The sequence below is a fragment of the Penicillium robsamsonii genome, assembly GCF_028829455.1.
Source record: "Penicillium robsamsonii strain IBT 29466 chromosome Unknown utg000002l_segment0_segment0, whole genome shotgun sequence".
In the NCBI taxonomy this organism is placed as follows: domain Eukaryota; kingdom Fungi; phylum Ascomycota; class Eurotiomycetes; order Eurotiales; family Aspergillaceae; genus Penicillium; species Penicillium robsamsonii.
In genome coordinates this window covers 1,385,992-1,403,150 of record NW_026643220.1, presented here as the reverse complement: position 1 = coordinate 1,403,150, position 17,159 = coordinate 1,385,992, and the positions used below count along the sequence as shown (strand labels likewise).

At 50.2% G+C, this 17,159-nt stretch overlaps 6 protein-coding genes across 6 annotated transcripts; 3 read left to right on the top strand and 3 right to left on the bottom strand.

The window, feature by feature from the left end:
• Positions 1–51: 51 nt before the first annotated feature.
• On the top strand, positions 52–315 carry N7447_003793 (uncharacterized protein; the record flags this gene model as incomplete). The annotated part of the gene is made up of 1 exon (XM_057228068.1): positions 52–315. One exon carries the CDS (start codon positions 52–54, stop codon positions 313–315), a length of 264 nt encoding a protein of 87 aa, XP_057087409.1.
• A 318-nt stretch (positions 316–633) lies between these two features.
• On the bottom strand, positions 634–4,420 carry N7447_003792 (putative NF-X1 finger and helicase domain protein; the record flags this gene model as incomplete). The annotated part of the gene is made up of 2 exons (XM_057228067.1): positions 634–714; positions 794–4,420. The coding sequence occupies 2 exons, from the start codon at positions 4,418–4,420 to the stop codon at positions 634–636; spliced, it is 3,708 nt and encodes a 1,235-aa protein (XP_057087408.1).
• A 1,177-nt stretch (positions 4,421–5,597) lies between these two features.
• N7447_003791 (acetolactate synthase catalytic subunit) lies at positions 5,598–7,979 on the bottom strand (the record flags this gene model as incomplete). Its single annotated transcript, XM_057228066.1, has 6 exons — positions 5,598–5,665; positions 5,722–5,972; positions 6,031–7,465; positions 7,528–7,595; positions 7,651–7,749; positions 7,816–7,979. 6 exons carry the CDS (start codon positions 7,977–7,979, stop codon positions 5,598–5,600), a joined length of 2,085 nt encoding a protein of 694 aa, XP_057087407.1.
• Positions 7,980–10,621: 2,642 nt separating this feature from the next.
• N7447_003790 (uncharacterized protein) lies at positions 10,622–12,320 on the top strand (the record flags this gene model as incomplete). The annotated part of the gene is made up of 3 exons (XM_057228065.1): positions 10,622–11,277; positions 11,339–12,220; positions 12,284–12,320. The coding sequence occupies 3 exons, from the start codon at positions 10,622–10,624 to the stop codon at positions 12,318–12,320; spliced, it is 1,575 nt and encodes a 524-aa protein (XP_057087406.1).
• Positions 12,321–12,755: 435 nt separating this feature from the next.
• On the bottom strand, positions 12,756–14,039 carry N7447_003789 (uncharacterized protein; the record flags this gene model as incomplete). The annotated part of the gene is made up of 1 exon (XM_057228064.1): positions 12,756–14,039. One exon carries the CDS (start codon positions 14,037–14,039, stop codon positions 12,756–12,758), a length of 1,284 nt encoding a protein of 427 aa, XP_057087405.1.
• Positions 14,040–14,484: 445 nt separating this feature from the next.
• On the top strand, positions 14,485–16,794 carry N7447_003788 (Mcm10/DnaG-type zinc finger protein; the record flags this gene model as incomplete). Its single annotated transcript, XM_057228063.1, has 1 exon — positions 14,485–16,794. The coding sequence occupies one exon, from the start codon at positions 14,485–14,487 to the stop codon at positions 16,792–16,794; it is 2,310 nt and encodes a 769-aa protein (XP_057087404.1).
• Between the last annotated feature and the right edge of the window lie 365 nt (positions 16,795–17,159).

The window sequence follows — 17,159 nt, the reverse complement described above, 5'->3', positions numbered from 1 at the left end:
CCTCATTCCCACAGGTTTGGCAGAAGGAGGATGCAGGACATTTTTCTCCACATGCTGACGGACACTGATGGCCACAATCCAGTTTCTTCTCGCACCGCTTGGAACATGGAACATGATCACAAGGGGCTGCACATGGCATTGAGCAGACGCTGTGAGGGCACGCTGAAAGACATTTTTCTTCTGCGCAAGGAGTACATGGCTCGTAGCACTTTCGCGGACACTTGGAATGGCCACAGTGCACTTCGCAAGGAGCTTTGCATGGAGGACATGGCTTATCGCCGTGGCAGGGAACGCTGCAAGTATGGGCGCATGTAGAATGATTCCGGTCACACCGTTGCTCGCAATTTCCATGGTTAACTGGGATGCTCTCAGGTCCCCTGGTGATGCAGCGATAACACATCTTCTTGCACAAGTGTCCACAAGGCAGGGGGCTGCGACATTGTGCTAGGCAGCGATAGTCTTTTGATCCGACATTGATGTGGCATGGCAGTGAGACGATATGGTTGCAGCCCGGGATCGTCTTGTCCACACGCATCTGACAGCGAACTGTTGAGAGATCCTGAGCCTGCCAACAAGGAAGGTTTGGCATTTCATGGCCGCATGGGATCGTTCTGTGCTTTTGATATACGCTGATCATGCACTTTTCCGGGCAAGGGTCCCCGCATCGCTTAGGGCATGAATGATTACAGCCACTAAACGATCGAGGGCAACGCTCTAGGCAAAAGACCGTGTTGTGAAGAAGATCCGAATGACATTTTTGAGCGCAGGCATGTCCACAGCCCAGCCGACTGACACAGCGCAGGTTGCAACCTCCTTCGGGAGAGAACTTTGGGAAATCTTCTGGCATCGAGACGGCAATCGGTATATCCGGATGGCGAGGGCATTGCAGCTCTAGGGAATTTCCGATATTTTGGTCTTGCTTCAAAATCTTTACGACTTGAGCCCACATAGGGACATGAATCGAGGTCTCCGAATTGCCGATTATGTACATGCCGTGTTGTGCTCGTGACAGCAGAACATTGATTCGATTGGGAGTGCGTAGGAAGCCGCATTGGTTTTGTGTGTTACTTCGGACCAGGGATATCACAACAACCTTAGCCTCTTCGCCTTGGAAATTGTCTACGGTGGCCACGCGAAGAGTCTGCGACAAGGCTGCTTTGATCGTGGGCTTGTTCTTCGCTTCATAATCCGCATAACCGGCCTGCTTGAGATCCTCTTGATCACGATCCCCCAATACAATGGCAAAGAGCTCATCAAGCCTTTTCCGTAGTCGGTGGAGTTGGCCCAGATACGGAGTCAACACTGCAATGTCTCCGTGTTTGTATGCACCTTGTCGAATAAGATGGTTGACCAGCGAAACGGTCATATCAATCTCATGACTGTTCCAGTGAGATGTTGACATGGCATCGGCGTCAGATCCTCCCTCTCGCTGTCCATGATCCAACCAGAATAATCTTTTCCGCATTCCAATAATCTCCGGATACTCCGAAACAGATGGGGCATCCTTCAACTTTGGATACTGGGTTTCACGGATCAGCCGAGCGATAGATGGATGCATGCGCCGCTGTGTTTCCAATGTGCTGAAAGGAGCTCCACAGTCCATGGGGCTTTTGTTTGAGCTCACCAGTCTTTCAAACAAGGAGATATCGAGCGAGTATTGCGAACCACCCCGAGGATTCTCGCTAGAAAGATCGTAATTTTGGACCTGAGGGCGAAGTTGTTGCTGATCGCCGATCAGAATTGCATGTTCAACAGAAGGTAAAAACGCCGTAAGGAGATGTGATTCTAGAACTTCAGCAGCCTCTTCGCACAACATAAATTTGCATGGAAGTCTTCGGAACATATCCAGTCTGCGAGCAAGTCCTGCTGTAGTGGCACCAATGACATCTGCTTGAGCCAGGCAGCGAAGGTGCATCTCATCCTGGACACCATCATATCCCTGTTTGGCAGCTTTGTGCGATGAAACGATTCGCTTGACTTTTTCGTCCACTTCTGCTCGATAATCACGACACCAGCGGTTGTAAATATGCTGTCGTTCTTTTCGGGACATCTCGAAGACATTGGTATCCTTCAGTTGGTCCACAGGCCGTGGAGGAGCACTGTCTTTAGCTGCTGAATCAAGCCAGGAGGTGATCGCGGCCTGGGGACTGTCGGTTTTTACTCCCAAGAAACCATCTGCGTGGACCAACGAAAATAGCTGATCGTGGTGGTGAGGATTTGTCCGCTGAATATAGGACTTGAGACGAGAAATGGGGACTTCCTTTTTCAGGTCAAGGGCGCGAAAGTTATCCTCACACAATGAAAGTCTCTCGGCTGTACTCCATCTCGCTTTTTTCTCCATTTTTGTTCTTGCTGTATCTTTTGCAACAGTCTGAAGGTTGAATTTTCCCAACCTCTCCGACTTGGACTGGGATCCAATACGAACAATTTGCGATGTCACATCGTTGTCCAGTAAAGCCTCAAGAAGCTGGTCAAGAGCATGATTGGTATATGTGACACACAGTATGGGCCCCAATCTTGCTCTAGCCGCATCTTTATTTGCCAGTAAGACTTTAACAAGAGCCACACCAGTGTAGCTCTTGCCGGTACCAGGTGGCCCTTGGATCAAACCAAGCTTTCGTTTCAAACAACTGATCAATGCATGAGCCTGTGCGCCATCCAGGGTTGAGTGATCTTGTACGTATTTTACGTTAGATGGCTGGCCAACGCGGACGTAGAAACTGGTATCGTCTTTCATGATGCAGCGGAGATCAAATGCAAAGCCAGCCTCCAAGGCATACGAGGGGGGAGCCATGTCGGATAAGTTGAAATTGTCGAAGGCCCACGGGACAAACAGCTCTGAGAAAGGCAGGTTTTGGGCCACCTTCATCGATTGAAGTGCTTGGAGCGCCGGCTCAAAGGCCGGAAGAATGACTCCTGGAAACTCCACCAGAGACATCGTGGGCTTTGGGGGACTAAAAAGGTCCAGAACAACCTGAGTGTATCGAGAATCGACCAGCGTCAGTTTAACAGAGCCTCTCGTGGAGCTCTTCCATGGCGTTCGTGGCTCTGCCCTGTTCTGTGGAGGGATGGTATCCTTTTTGCGTCTAGGTGACATGTCACGATGTGTCACAATGCAAAACAATACCACATTCTTTTGAATGATCAAGCACACAAGCGCGCCTGGCTGTAGACGTTTTGAGCTCTGCCACCACATCTCCCGGGCCATGGGCGTGTAGCTTGTTACTGCAGCAGGCTGAGGGAAGTCTACTTCGAAGTAAAGACCGGAAAGCCAATTGAATTCGAGATTGACCACGATTGACATGGGGTATACGAACTTGCGCAACTGTGATTGCTGGGCACGCGGACTCAGTTCGTGGTGGATTGCATCTCGAAGTTGACCGATGGTGTCTTCTCGCAACAACCGAAAGTTTCGATCTAGCAATCCGTCGAGGCCATCAATATGCCACCGAAGTGGGTTATTGACGGGCAGGTACTCCGCTCGAAGGCTGCAAATTTCCTCAAAGCTAGGCATGATCTTAATGTCGCAGATGTCATCAAAATCATTATTGTGTCTGCCACCGGGAGTCTCGCGGTTGGCAATGAAAGCGACTTTGGTTTCTTTCTTGACTTTCTTCTCTGGCGTACCCGTTGGGAGCAATTTTCCAGTCTCCATGCGCTGGTGAAGACGATCAAGGTGCAGCCGGGATTGATAAAGTCTACTGCTCATGCCATTCTTGTTGTTCATCGAGGCGAAGACCGTTTCAAATCTCTGTGCCACTGCATGCAAGCTGTCTTGAATAGGAGCCGTGGAATTAAGGTCCGCGATGCGAGAGAACGTATGTAGAGATGCCTCTAGTAACATGGCACTGCCTTCGTTGGTGGTATCGATTTCGAGAACGCCACAGATGAAATTGAGCCATCGCGCTGCTCTAGATCCGTCGATTCCAAATAAGACATTGTAGATTGTGCCCACTGTCTGTTCCAGTATGAGCGAGGATACAACTTCGGGATTTGAGACTGTCTCTAGAAATGGTAGCACCTGGGTCTTGAAAATCAAGTCTCTGGTTGCGGAATCCATGTCTTCGAAATTCTCCTGGACGAGGTCCAAAACTAGGCGCAAGCCATCCTCACTCGCCAATGTCCGGATAACTTCTTGTCGTGTACTGGCGTCATATTCAATCAGTTGCCTCGCTTTCTGGAAGATGGTCGTTTTCCTCCCAGAGGAGGGACGGGTTACCGCCGTGTGTAGAGGAAGGCTGCCTTGCCATGCCCGAAACGCCTTTTCTGGATTTGGCAAGCCATGAGCTCGTGGGGGCAGGGGCTCAGGGCGTTGGATCTGGCTGGTTGGGATTGTTGGTCTGCGGCTTTGGCCATTGCTCACATGAGCAAATTTGCAGTTTTTCCATTGGCAATTGCCTCTGGCGAAATCACGGCACATCCTTTTACAGGTTATATCGATTAGTTAATCGCATCTTCCACAAATTGCTTAGGGGAGGTTTCAAATAGATTCAGATATCTCTCAAATAGATTGCAATATCTCGGCAAAAGTAAGAGGGATATAAAGCATACCTTTGGGAGTCCATGGTCTGGTGTCATTTCCTGATCAAGTTCTTGGTAGAAACAAGATATGCAAGAGGAAGATCTTGAGATGGGTGATATCAAGAGAAGATGTGATCTGTGAAGGTCAAGGCGGTTGAAAGCAATGCAACGTGCTGCTTTCTAATGGTTGTTTGCTGTGAGATATGCAAACCCTAGAGCATATGAAAGAACATGACTGAAAGCAAGAGTGTGAAGGGGAAGGAAAGATATATCATTTTCAAAGTTGTCAGGTGCGTAGGTATAGTCGCCAGTTTACATAATTCTGCTCTGGCATCTGTGTATAAAAAAGCAGGTTTCTTTCGTTGTCATCCTTTGAGACATATTTGGCAGTGCCTCTTTATCCTTATATGATCGATATACACTATTAAGTTCTAAGGTAAAGCAGTAACGAGAAAGCATACATTTATTTCACTTTACTTTATATCAAAGTAGCTAGCCCTCTAATTTCTACTTACCTCTAGGTAGGTGATCTCAAATTTGGATTATAAAAAAACACGAGTCAGCTTCGAGTCCCCCAAGACCAGAACTACGTGGATTTTTAGCCAATAAAGGCAAAAGCCATTTACTTTGAAAAACATCCAAGGAAGTGATTTTGACTGCATAATAAAACAAGAGATAAAATGTTTTCAATGACTAACTGCTCCTATTTAATGGAACCCGAACGTATCAATTTCTCAAGTCCCATCGAGGGACCTGAGACGTCAATGATTATATACAAGAGGAACAACCTGGCAAGAGAGAAGGCCAACATTGATCAAAGGCCATGGTGAAGCACGTGTTCTATGCAATTCGTCATCCTGTTTCAAGAATATGACGAAAGGTAAACCTCAACCGACGTATAGAAGCCGTGGGCACCAAACTTCTCTGCCAGAGACCTCCAAGAGCAAACTGGTTAACGAATTTGTTGTTTAACTTTGGACAGATATTGCCCCAATCGCTTTTGGTGAACCAGCCAAGAAACGCCATGGATATCAAAGTACAGAAATATGATTGTCGAGGTGACATTGGCTAGTCACCTACTCTGTCCGGACATGGTAGTCCACATTACGCTCGCGCATCAGCTCCTTGCGCTCCAAATCCTTGGCTGTAATTATGAGTTAGTGGTGTTTCAATTCAATAACTGACTAGGGGTTTGCATACCTTCATCGTAGACCAAGAACTCGTGCAGACCGCGGCCAGAAGGCACCATGGGAAGAACGGGCACCTTGCGGTCAGTGATGACCTCCAGGAGGGCAGGGCCATCGTGGTCAATCAGCCACTGCAGCTTCTCCTCGAGTTCGGAGGGCTTGAAGCAGCGGTCGGCGGCGACGCGCATAGCCTTAGCAAGGGGAACGAAGTCGGGGTTTTGCTGGTGAGTGTGGGAGTAACGATCCTCGTAGAAGAGGTTTTGCCTGGAACAAAAGAAAGTCAGTCAAATATACTGGGAAGATCAGAGAGACGACAGCTTACCATTGAGTGACCATGCCCTGCTCCTCATTGTTAATCAGGAGGACCTTGACACCAATGTTGAACTGAGCAGCGGTGGAAAGCTCAGTCAGAGTCATGTTGAAAGAAGCGTCACCATCGATGTCGATGACGAGGCAGTCCGGACGGGCCACCTTGGCTCCAAGAGCGGCGGGAAGACCGAAGCCCATAGTACCGAGACCACCGGAGGTGATCATGGTACGAGGGTGACGCCAGCGGAAGTGCTGAGCAGTCCACATCTGGTGCTGTCCAACACCAGTGGTGATGATGGTCTTTTCCTTGCGGTCGGCACAGAGGTCGCTAAGCTTCTCGATAACAGCCTGGGGCTTGATAGGACCGTCGGCGGTCTGGCGGTCGTAGAGCGACAGGGGGAAGCGCTGCTTCCAGTCATTGATCTGCTCGAACCATTCGGGACGCTCAGAAACAGTCTTAACATGGGGCAAAAGAAGACGGAGATTGTCGGCACAGTCGCCCTCCACGGCCTCGTTGGCCTGGACAACCTTGTTGATGTTCTTGGGCATGATCTCGAAGTGCACGATACCACCGCGGCCTTCACTAGCAGCAAGCTTGGCCTGAGGCGCGAACTTGGGGATGCTGAGAGTCACACGATCATCGAAACGGGCACCAACAGCAATAATCAGATCGGCCTCCTGCATAGCCATGTTGGCGTAAGCGGATCCGTGCATACCCAGCATGTGGAGAGCCTTAGGATCCAACTCGTCAAATCCACCAAGACCCTGCAGGGTGGTGGTGACCGGGATGCATGCCTTCTCGGCAAACTCCTTGAGGATCTCGGGGCCATCGGGGCGAGCAAGGAGACCCTGTCCGACGTAGAGGATGGGCTTCTTGGCAATGTTGACGAGGTTGGCAACACGGCTGATGGTGCTCTCGAGCTTCTTCTGGCTCATTTCGCGGGCTACAACGGTAGCTGCGCTAGGGAGCGAAGGAATAGTGCTGTGCATGGGAATGGGGTTGCGGAGAATGCCAGCAGTGACATCCTTGGGCAGGTCAACCAGGACGGGACCCGGACGACCACTGGTGGCGATCTCGAAAGCTTCCTGGATACGGCGAGGCAGCTCACCAACGGACTTGACCATCACGTTCCACTTGGTACAGGCACGGGAGATACCAATGACATCGGCTTCCTGGAAGGAATCGGTTCCAATTGCGCTAGTAGGGACCTGACCACAGAAAACAACCATCGGGGTACCGTCAGACATAGCATCCTGCATGGGGGTGATAACGTTGGTGGCACCAGGGCCAGAAGTAACGAGAACGACACCGGGCTTGCCCGAGGCACGGGCATAACCCTCCGCCATGTGACCAGCACCCTGTTCATGCTTGGGAAGGAGGAATTCGAAGTGCTTGGAATTGTAGATAGCATCGAAAACGGGGAGAATGGCACCACCGGGGTAACCGACTGCATGTCAAGTATTAGAATTGGCCAATTGTGCAATATCTATCAACCATGAAAATACTCACAGACGTGCTTCACACCCTGGCGAAGCATCATCTCGTGGAAGATCTCGCCACCACTCATTCCAACCATTCTTTGTACCAGCTAGTCAGTTTCTGTGTGTCCAAGCCGTCATCGAGGTAACATACGAGTCATCAAGCTCGGGGAGCTGACGGTGTTGCAAGGGAGAGATCTCATTGCGATGGGGCTCCTGGTTGAATGCCGGACTGGGCACAGGCCTGGACTCCCTGATAATTAAACAAATCAGAATCAGACTGCAATTGCTTTGTGATTATGGGGAGAACAAAACTAACGGATTTGAAGCTGTAGCTGTGCTCTGAGTGCGCTTCTGGACAGAGGAGCGGTGGGGCGAAGCGGCCGAAGCCACAAACGAGGTCGAGAAAGGTCGACGTCCAGCAAGCTGCCTCTGGATGTGGAATGCGCGCAGAGCGCTTTTTGAAGGTCTTAAAGGCATCATTGTGAATGAGGCCAAGCCAGAAAGTTTGAGGGGAGAGTGGTTTTAAAAAAAAAAAATGAAGAAGAGTGCCAATTGACCGCTGAAGATTGCCGTGACTCTTCTCTGGGGATTCCGAGAAAACGCCTTAAACCCAAAATGTCCGACCGCTCTGAGTCAAGAAATTCGGAACTTTTGATTGGCTCGGCGTCCTCTGCGCCCTCCGACGTCGGCCGTTTCTAGTCACATGATCCAGCGTTTTCGTCCACAGGTCCTCGGCAGCACTCATGGTTCCACCTGCGTGGAAATATTCTGTCAACTACCAGTTGAAAGTCACGATCAAACACTTGTCTACACAAGACTCACCGGAGTCCTTGTTTTAGATTCCCCGACATTTTTCGATCAAGTGGGTCTAGATCGGCCCAGGCATCCATGTCCAAGCTTCCGTACATGGTTGTGTAAGGACCTCGGGATGGTTATGTCTGTTGTGCCTTTTAATGCGATATTATTGATCCCTTACTCCGTACTTCATTTACGAATACCCAACCCTTCGTCTTTGCTTGGCTAAACTTCCGGTTTTTTCTCTGGATCTACTCGATCGAAATACATATAACACTTGCTATTTCAGGAATATAGAGCATTTTGAAACAAAGTCAAAGGGGCAATCGAAGAAATAAAGGAAACAGGAAAGGATGGTTGATTTATTGGCCAGACCAGGGAGCACAAGACAGAATAAATAGCACGTATAGATCGGGTTGGAGACCTTTGCAATATTAACCCTACATTTATCCCCACATCCCTGTCGATCTCGCCGTGCTAGCCATGATACTTGTCTACTATATACCTTTTAGCTCGGGCCCCTTGTAGCCCAGTCGACCCCCGCATGGATATTATTGGCATAGTCATGTTCGCGCAATCATGTATATCAGGTTTATGTACTCCGTATATGCTACGAGCTGTCTTCCAACCGATTTTGTGCAGGCACCTCTCACTTACATCTGGGGTTAATCTTCGATTCTTTTTGAGACTGGTGGGGATATACCTATGAAAATGCCGTCATCCGGGGCCCGTTGATCTATTTTCTACCAACAATTGGCATTTTATTCTCAAAATTCTCACAGTGTTCTATGGCAGTGGATAGTAAGACCAAAAGGCTAGAATTCCTTGCTATCGTTGCCGATGATCTTGGCTTCAGCCTACTTCCCTCCCTATGGAGAGATTGAGCCTCCTTCACTTGCAAAATGGCGAAAGAGGGCATCCGAATGATCAACTTTCACACTGCTTTGTAGCGGCTTTATCAGAGACCTTACAATATTCAGGATACCATACAATTTTGTATGGCAGATAGGGAACCCCCAATCCGAATCTACTGACTAAGCGAACATGGGCATGTTGGAGTGACAAACAATTCATACCTTGTTCTTGAGGCCCTGATAAGAGCATCCTTTTGCTTCTAGGGCTAGCAACAATGGCAAGTATGGGCCTTAATTGGAAGACGAGTTCTTAACACCTTGTTTGAACACGGATAGATTTTGGATGGAAGACAAACACCCCGACTTAGTTAGTAGATCCTTCTAAGGATTTTTTATACGACTTGAATATTCACCGATAAGATGATTAGGATCCTTGAAAACCGCGCGGTGAAATTCGTAGAAATCTTGCTTTGTTTACTTGCCATATACGGTGCTGCACTGGCCTCTATAGGCGCCTTCAGGAGATCGTCGATAAATATGGTTATTACTTTCAAAGTTCTGTTTGTATACTTGTCGCTAACTAGGTCCAGCGGAAATGTATGATGACGGGCCAATGTTGGTCGAGTCACTGACCTCAGATGTATGAGTGAGCTGGACAATGCCTTTGTCTTGTTCATGCCAGCCAATGGCGCTGAAGGAACGCCCTTGGACGCCCTTCCAGTAAGCCTATTTGAGTGACCACGACTACGGTTATGGATATATATTCTCTTGCGATAATCGTGGATCTCGCACTAGGCGTTAGGTGACTAGAAAAGTGAAATGTGACGGTTGTAGCATGCCCTGCAACTACATATTGAAAGAAGCCACAATTTTGAGACGTTCCTTTCAAAAATCGGCTATGTACGTGCATTGCTCATATTTTCCCGGTCCCTATCGGGCCGTACATGGCAAAATGCCGATTTTTGAGGCCCACTATCGGCATCCCTTCATCCGATACGCTGAGCTCGAAACCCCACAGGCCACATACAAAGGACATCCTAGAGAGTAAGGTCGTGTTGTAAGAATGACTGTCGGACTTGGACAGAATGAAGAAGTCACAAGAGATGGTCCATACTGAAAAGAGGTACAGCGTAGTCTGCAAATGTATATACTCGGCCATGTCGTCATAGCCCAATCCGGTAGAAAATCCCCGCGAGCAGACCACGAAACCAACCAATCAGAAAGCGTGGAGTTATTGATGAATGGAGACTCTGGAGAGAATCTCATGCCAACTCCCCGCAAAGCAGTTGCGCGCAGTCACCGAAATTCCGAAAAAGGCAAAAACGGCCCTGTAATCCCCAGCCTATTTACCCGGGGAATCGGGGCATATGAGAATTTGGATAGAAATTGCACTCTCTTTTAGTTCCTTTTCTATTCTTTCTTTCCTTCCATTCTCAATTCCTCCCCTTCCCCTCTCCAACCCTCTACCCCGCCATGTCACCCCAACAAGAGCTCGTGCCGCAAACAGAATCCATCGCGGAAGTCTACGCAACAGACGATGCCTCGTTGAATTCCGTTGCACCGGAGCACCAGCAGCGATGGACCAATCTTATTACCCAGTTTAACAAGACCTACAACCACCGTCCAGACTTCGTGGCGCGCAGTCCCGGCCGCGTGAACATCATCGGCGAGCACATCGACTACTCCCTGTACGAAGTCCTGCCGACCGCCGTCAGCGTCGACGTGATCATGGCCGTCAAGGTAGTCCCCGCCAGCGCGGAGGGCACCACCATCACGATCGCCAACGTCTCGCCAGAGAAGTTCCCCACACGCGAGTTCAGCGTGCCCCATGATAAGGACGTCGAGATCGACCCCAAGAAGCACGAGTGGGTGAACTACTTCCGCGCCGGCCTGTCAGGCGCCATCAAGTTTCTGCGCAAGGAAAGACCCGATGGCTCGTTTGTTCCTGCCAGCATGCAGATCTTGGTCGACGGAAATGTGCCACCCGGTGGTGGTATCTCCAGCAGTGCTGCCTTTGTGTGCGCCAGTGCCCTGGCCGTTATGAAGGCCAACGACCACAACGTCTCCAAGCAGGATCTGTTGGATCTGGCTGTTGTCTCGGAGCGGGCTGTCGGAGTCTATTCCGGCGGGTGAGTTATCCCGCTCTCAACAGACGACAGAAACAAACAAAAAGCTAACACTACATAAAAGCATGGATCAAGCAGCATCCATCTTCTCCAAGCGCGGCTACCTACTCTACACCCAATTCTTCCCTAAATTCCTAGCCCGCCACGTCCCAATTCCCACATCCTCCGACGAAATCACCTTCCTGATGGCCCAGAGCTTCGTAACCTCCAACAAAGCCGACACCGCCCCGCGCCACTACAACCTGCGCGTAGCAGAGTGCACCCTCGCCGCCGTGATCCTCGCCAAGCACTACGGCGTGACCCTACCCAAGGACAACAGCTCTCTCGGCTACAGTCTGCGCAACTTCCACAACGAACTAATGACCAAAGAAGGTCGTCTCCAAGATCCACTAGAGTACCAAATCGACTCCGTGATCCAAGCGACAATGGACCTATTCACACAAGAAGAGGGATACACACGCGAGGAGATGGCGCAGCTACTGAGCATTAGCGTAGCCGAGCTCGAGTCAACCTTCCTCTCTGCATTCCCCGTGCAAGCAGAGCGATTCCAGCTCCGCCAGCGCGCGCTGCACTGCTTCAAGGAGGCACGTCGTGTGCTCGATTTCAAGGCTTGTCTGAGCAAGGCTACGCAGCTGGATGAGAAGCGCATTCATTATCTCGGTCAGTTGCTTAATGAGTCGCAGGAATCGTGTGCGACGGCGTATGACTGCAGTGCACCGGAGGTCGATGAGATCTGTGCTATTGCGCGTCGCGCGGGTACTTGGGGTAGTCGGTTGACTGGTGCTGGATGGGGTGGTTGCACTGTTCACATGTTGCCTCAGGGTAAGGTGGAGGCGGTTACTGCTGCGCTGAGGGATGAATACTATCTTAAGAAATTCCCGGATATCACTAAGGAGAAGTTGGAGCAGGCTATGGTTATTAGCAAGCCGTCCAATGGGTCGTTCTTGTATGTTGTTCCCTTCCCCCTTTGATGGCATACACTGGATGATGGCTAACGTTTTTGGTTTAGGGTTACGGGGGCTGCTATTGACCAGATCCCCCTTTGAATATTGCATAACAAATTGAAATAAAACCCACTCGAATGGGACTATCGATTATATTGAAATCCAAAATATAAAATTACATTCATCTTCATGGATCATTCAACAAATAGTATACATTGAAGCTGCACAAAGATGCGCTGGATTGGAGAAAGATACCCCAGGCCTCTTGGACATCGGTGTCCTTCAGAGAGCCACTGCGATATGTGCCTTCCAAGAAATCGTGTAGATTCATTGGGATTGTGGAACGAGATGAGGCTCTCAACTCGACCTACTTGCACTGGCAGTGTCTTTGGTGGCTCCGTCTGGCTAGGAGGCTCTGGCCTCCAGATCTAGAGACGGAATCTTCAACCATAGAACTTGCTTGGATTCCTCCAAAGCCAGGCAATAAATCACCCGTATAACATACGGCTATGCTATATTTCAGTATCCCAAAAAACTTCAAGTCTTCTTGGGTGCAGCCTTGGCGAAGAAAGAGCTCATTTTCTGCATCCCGCTCGTGTTGACCTTCTTCAGCTTCTTAACTGCATGGGATTCCGCAGCCTTAGCCTTTTTCTCTTCCTCTTCCTTGCGGCGCTTCTTCTCTTCCCGTGTATCCTCTTCCTCGTCATCAAGGGCTCGTTTCCGACTGAAGTTGGACATATCGCGTGACGCAAGAGCTTGAGCGCGAAGTTCGGCAATCTCCTTGAGACGGTCCTTGAGCGGCTTGAAATCGATCGGGCTTTCTGCAGAAGCGAGGATTTCATCGATTCTCGAGGCCATGGTTGCGGGCAGATATGACTCCTTCATGAAGGACAGTGCAGTAGAAATTCGGAGGAGCCGAGTGATATGATCAGGAACTGTCGAATCTTCGCTCGGTGGCTGTGGCACGGGTGTCGATTCCCCAGCAGGTGTTGTAACAGACGGGGTCGCAGTTGTACCCACAGTAGAGGGTGAATCCTGCCTCTCCTCGGATTTCGAGGCCAATTCTGGACTCTCGTTTGATGGCTCCTGGCTAGTCGCAACATCTTCTCGTTTGACCGCCATCAAGGGCGTGGCTAGCGCCTGACGAACAAAACGTTCTTCCAAACTCGCAGGAAGACCCCGATCCGCCATGCGTTCTGCCTTTGTGATCAATTCCCGAACAAGCTTCGTCTCATTGAACCGGAACATCTTCTCATCACCAGCCTCGACTACTTCACTGATAGCTTCCGCTCGTGCTAGAAGGGAGCTCCGGAATTCATCATCATAGAGGACTTGGCGCAGATGTTTGGGCATATCGTCCTGGGAATCGATTATATCGTCCAATGGCTGGAAAAGAGAACGGCCTGGTTTCGAAGAAGGTGCTAACAATGGAACCATGAAAAACATCGTATCGATCGGGGTTGCCACCAGGAACTCTGCTTTCTTCGTGATTGAGCCCTGTGCGGAGGGCTCGGTGTCTTTGTTCTCTTCTTCTGACGGGCTCGGGGCTTCGCGCCTGCGAGGGGTGAACAGGATACTCCGCGCCAGATCCGCCGGCGGTGCAACAACCGTAAATTCGTATATACCGCGACCCGGGCAGAAGAAATAGCGCGTTAGCTCTCCCGACTGGGGATCTGGCAGGGAGACGAGTCGCGCATTGTTACTGGTCCCGGATGGGAGGATGAACGTTTTGCTCGGTTTCTCTGCCGCAACGAGTGTTTTAGTCTTAGTTTGCTCTTCAGATTTCTTCGCCTTTGAAACTGGGGCTGATCGAGTCCTCATTGTGGGTGGATTGCAGTGAAGGTGAAGATCGGTGGAAACTGAAGGGGCTAAAATGGCGACGCGCCCAACGCGCCTTCCCGAGCCAGGCCCTGTGCGCGATCCGTCACTTTTCCTGCATTAGCGAAGTTTCAGCCCTTGTTTATTGTATCCCTGTTCTCTGTTCTATTGTTGACTATCGCTTCCACACTTTACTTTCCACTTTCTGCATACTTTACATTGCGCAAGGGAAAAGGGCGTGGGCCGCAACTAAATGCTCCATGGTACATTCGCTCTCTAATTACGTCTGAATCATCACATCCATCGCTAGTAAGGTCTTCTCTAGTCGCTTACGCTAATCCGTGACTAACTATTCTCCCCCACTAAAGTGGTTGAACCTGCGTGGCCGCCCCAATCGCCCCGCGCGGCTCTCTTGAGTTCGCCGGCCGGACGACGAAAGTACCAAGACATGCAACGCACCCGAGAGAATCTGACATCACCACTGAAGCGCTCAAGCACCGCACCCAATCTCCGATCAAAAGCGAGTCAAATTGTGGATGAAGATGAGGGGGAAGAGGAGGACGAAGAAACCCTGCAGCTTCAACTAGCCGAGATCAAAGCGCGCTTGAGATTGAAGAAACTCCAGCAAAAGAATCGCGGAAGGTCTAGTTCCAATCTCGACGACGAAGATGTGCGACCAAGTTCCGCAATCAGCGCCCTACGAACAGAAGACCGCGGTGCAACACCAAGAATCGCCAATGGAGCGAGGCAAAGAACGAGCAGTGATGGAATTCAGGTTCCGGCATCACCTACCAGGCGAGAAGTTGCCGTCCCCGACCCAATATCACCTCGGAGATATATCATGGGCATCGATAAGGGCTGGAAGGCCAGTGATGTATCCTTGAGACGACCTCCAAGCTCAAGACCCGACCCTCGACCAAGTAGTCATATGGGATTTCGTGACGGTGCTACACCGCGCTCGAATGACATGTTCGCCTCGCGGCCCCATACTTCTCCTTCATCAACCGGAGGGCTCAATCGCATAAAAAGTTTCAGCGAGAGAATGGCGGAAGGCAGGGCGGCAGAGAAGTCTCGGCTGGAGAGAGCAGAAAGGGTCCAGGCCAACCGCAGTTCGGCTTTTCAAGTCGACAAGTCGGAGCTGGAGGCCTTCAAAGCTGCAGCTACGGATACAAGCCATTCTCCCCCGCCATCTTCATCACGAGAGCGGCCCGTGGAAAGCTTCAGCCGTGAGGATATTCTTCGTTCTATGGGACAAACCCGCCCACCCGGTCTACAACGCAGTAATACAACCCCGAACGTTCGACGAATTGAGGGTAGTCACAACGAGAGACCATCTCATCTACATAGACGAACTCATACGGCAGAAGAAGAACCGAGTTCGTCACACAAACTAGGCCAAATAGATGATGCTTTGGTGAAGCCACCGGATTCATCAAAATTCGAGTCCTACTCGTCACTGCATCTATCGAGTCGAGTTCTTCCCCATTCTTTCTTGGGTCGCACACTGGCAGACAAGAAAGTGCTGCGCATTCCTGATCTACTCAAAACCGTCAAGGCACCCACATTCGAGCTCCCAGAGGAAATCGAAGGGGACTTTGTGGTATTTGGCATCGTTGCGTCCAAGTCCGAACCCAGGGATAAGAAAGCTTCGGGGAATGCGTCGATGAAAGAACAGGACCCTTATAACGATGGGCTTAATAACACAAACAGATATATGGCCATTACCCTGACCGATCTGAAATGGACTATTGACCTCTTCCTTTTTGACACTGCTTTCCCCCGCTATTACAAAATCTCGGAAGGAACTCTCGTCGCAATTCTAAACCCCACAATCATGCCTCCCCCAAAGCACAAGCTAGACACAAACCGATTTAGCCTGTCCCTATCCTCATCAGATGACAAGGTCCTCGAAATTGGCAAGGCACGGGATATCGGGTTCTGCAAGGCTGTGAGAAAAGACGGAAAGACCTGCCAATCCTGGATAGATGGTCGAAAGACCGAATTCTGTGACTTCCACGTTGATATTCAGATTCGACGCACTCAGGGCCAACGATCGGGAGTTAATGCTGACACCGGTATGCTTGGTCCTGGTGGTAAATCCGGCTCGCGCACCGGATTGTTTGGGGCAGGAGCGAAGCGAGGAGGTACTTACAAGCAAGGCATGAAACACGATGGTCCTCAGTATGACATGGGATCCCAATCGCTCTACTATGTAGCGCCCTCCAGAAATCGCGGTGGCGGCCGTTCGTCCTACAACCCCATGGGAGGTTCGGCGGCAAACCTGATTGATGCGCATGACGACCCCTTCATCGCCTCAGGTATGATGGGTCGTGGTTCGGACAGCAAGGAGGAACGAATGCGCAGGCGTCTCGCGACCCAACAACGAGAGCGTGACATCACCCAAAAGCTAATTACCGGTCGTGTTGGTGGCGTGGGTGCCGAGTACCTTCGCACAAGGACCAGCAACGAGAGTCCAAACAAAGAAAAAGTAGCAGGAACCCCCTTGCCCAAGAGCCCTACCACGACCAACGGCATGGATATGACCACCTTTGGTAAAGCAAAGAACGTCCGTTTAAGCCCAATGAAGCGTGCCCATGACAAGCCCCACGGCAGTGGGGTCAAGAAGACGCGGTTCATCACTTCAAGGGGTATCAGGGAGGCTGGTCGGGAGAGCCTAGGTGCGCCAGCTGAGAACACGCCCAGTCGGAGACAGATACTCTTGGATGATGATGACGATGATGACCTGGAGTTCATTTGATCAACCCCGTCATCACTTCAATCCTCGAGTCCCCTTAATACCCATAACGCTATAACGAATACAAAGCATGTCCCGGTTTGCATTGGGCGGATTTCCTTTTTGTTGGACTTGTTGAGTAGAGTTAGACACAACCCTTGCCATGAAATAATGTAATGACTAATGTATTTGTATCTTCATTAAGCCTACTATAATGCTTTCCTCTCCTTTTCTACATGTGCTAGTAGTTTATGTATGGATTTATTTGTATCAGTGTTTAGCCCGGCTACTACCGAAAGCTTGTTTTGACTAATGCTCTCTACTAGGCTCTCTACTAGCAGGGAGACAACAAAACTACATACTTCTTCAACAGAGATGTGAGCCTTTGT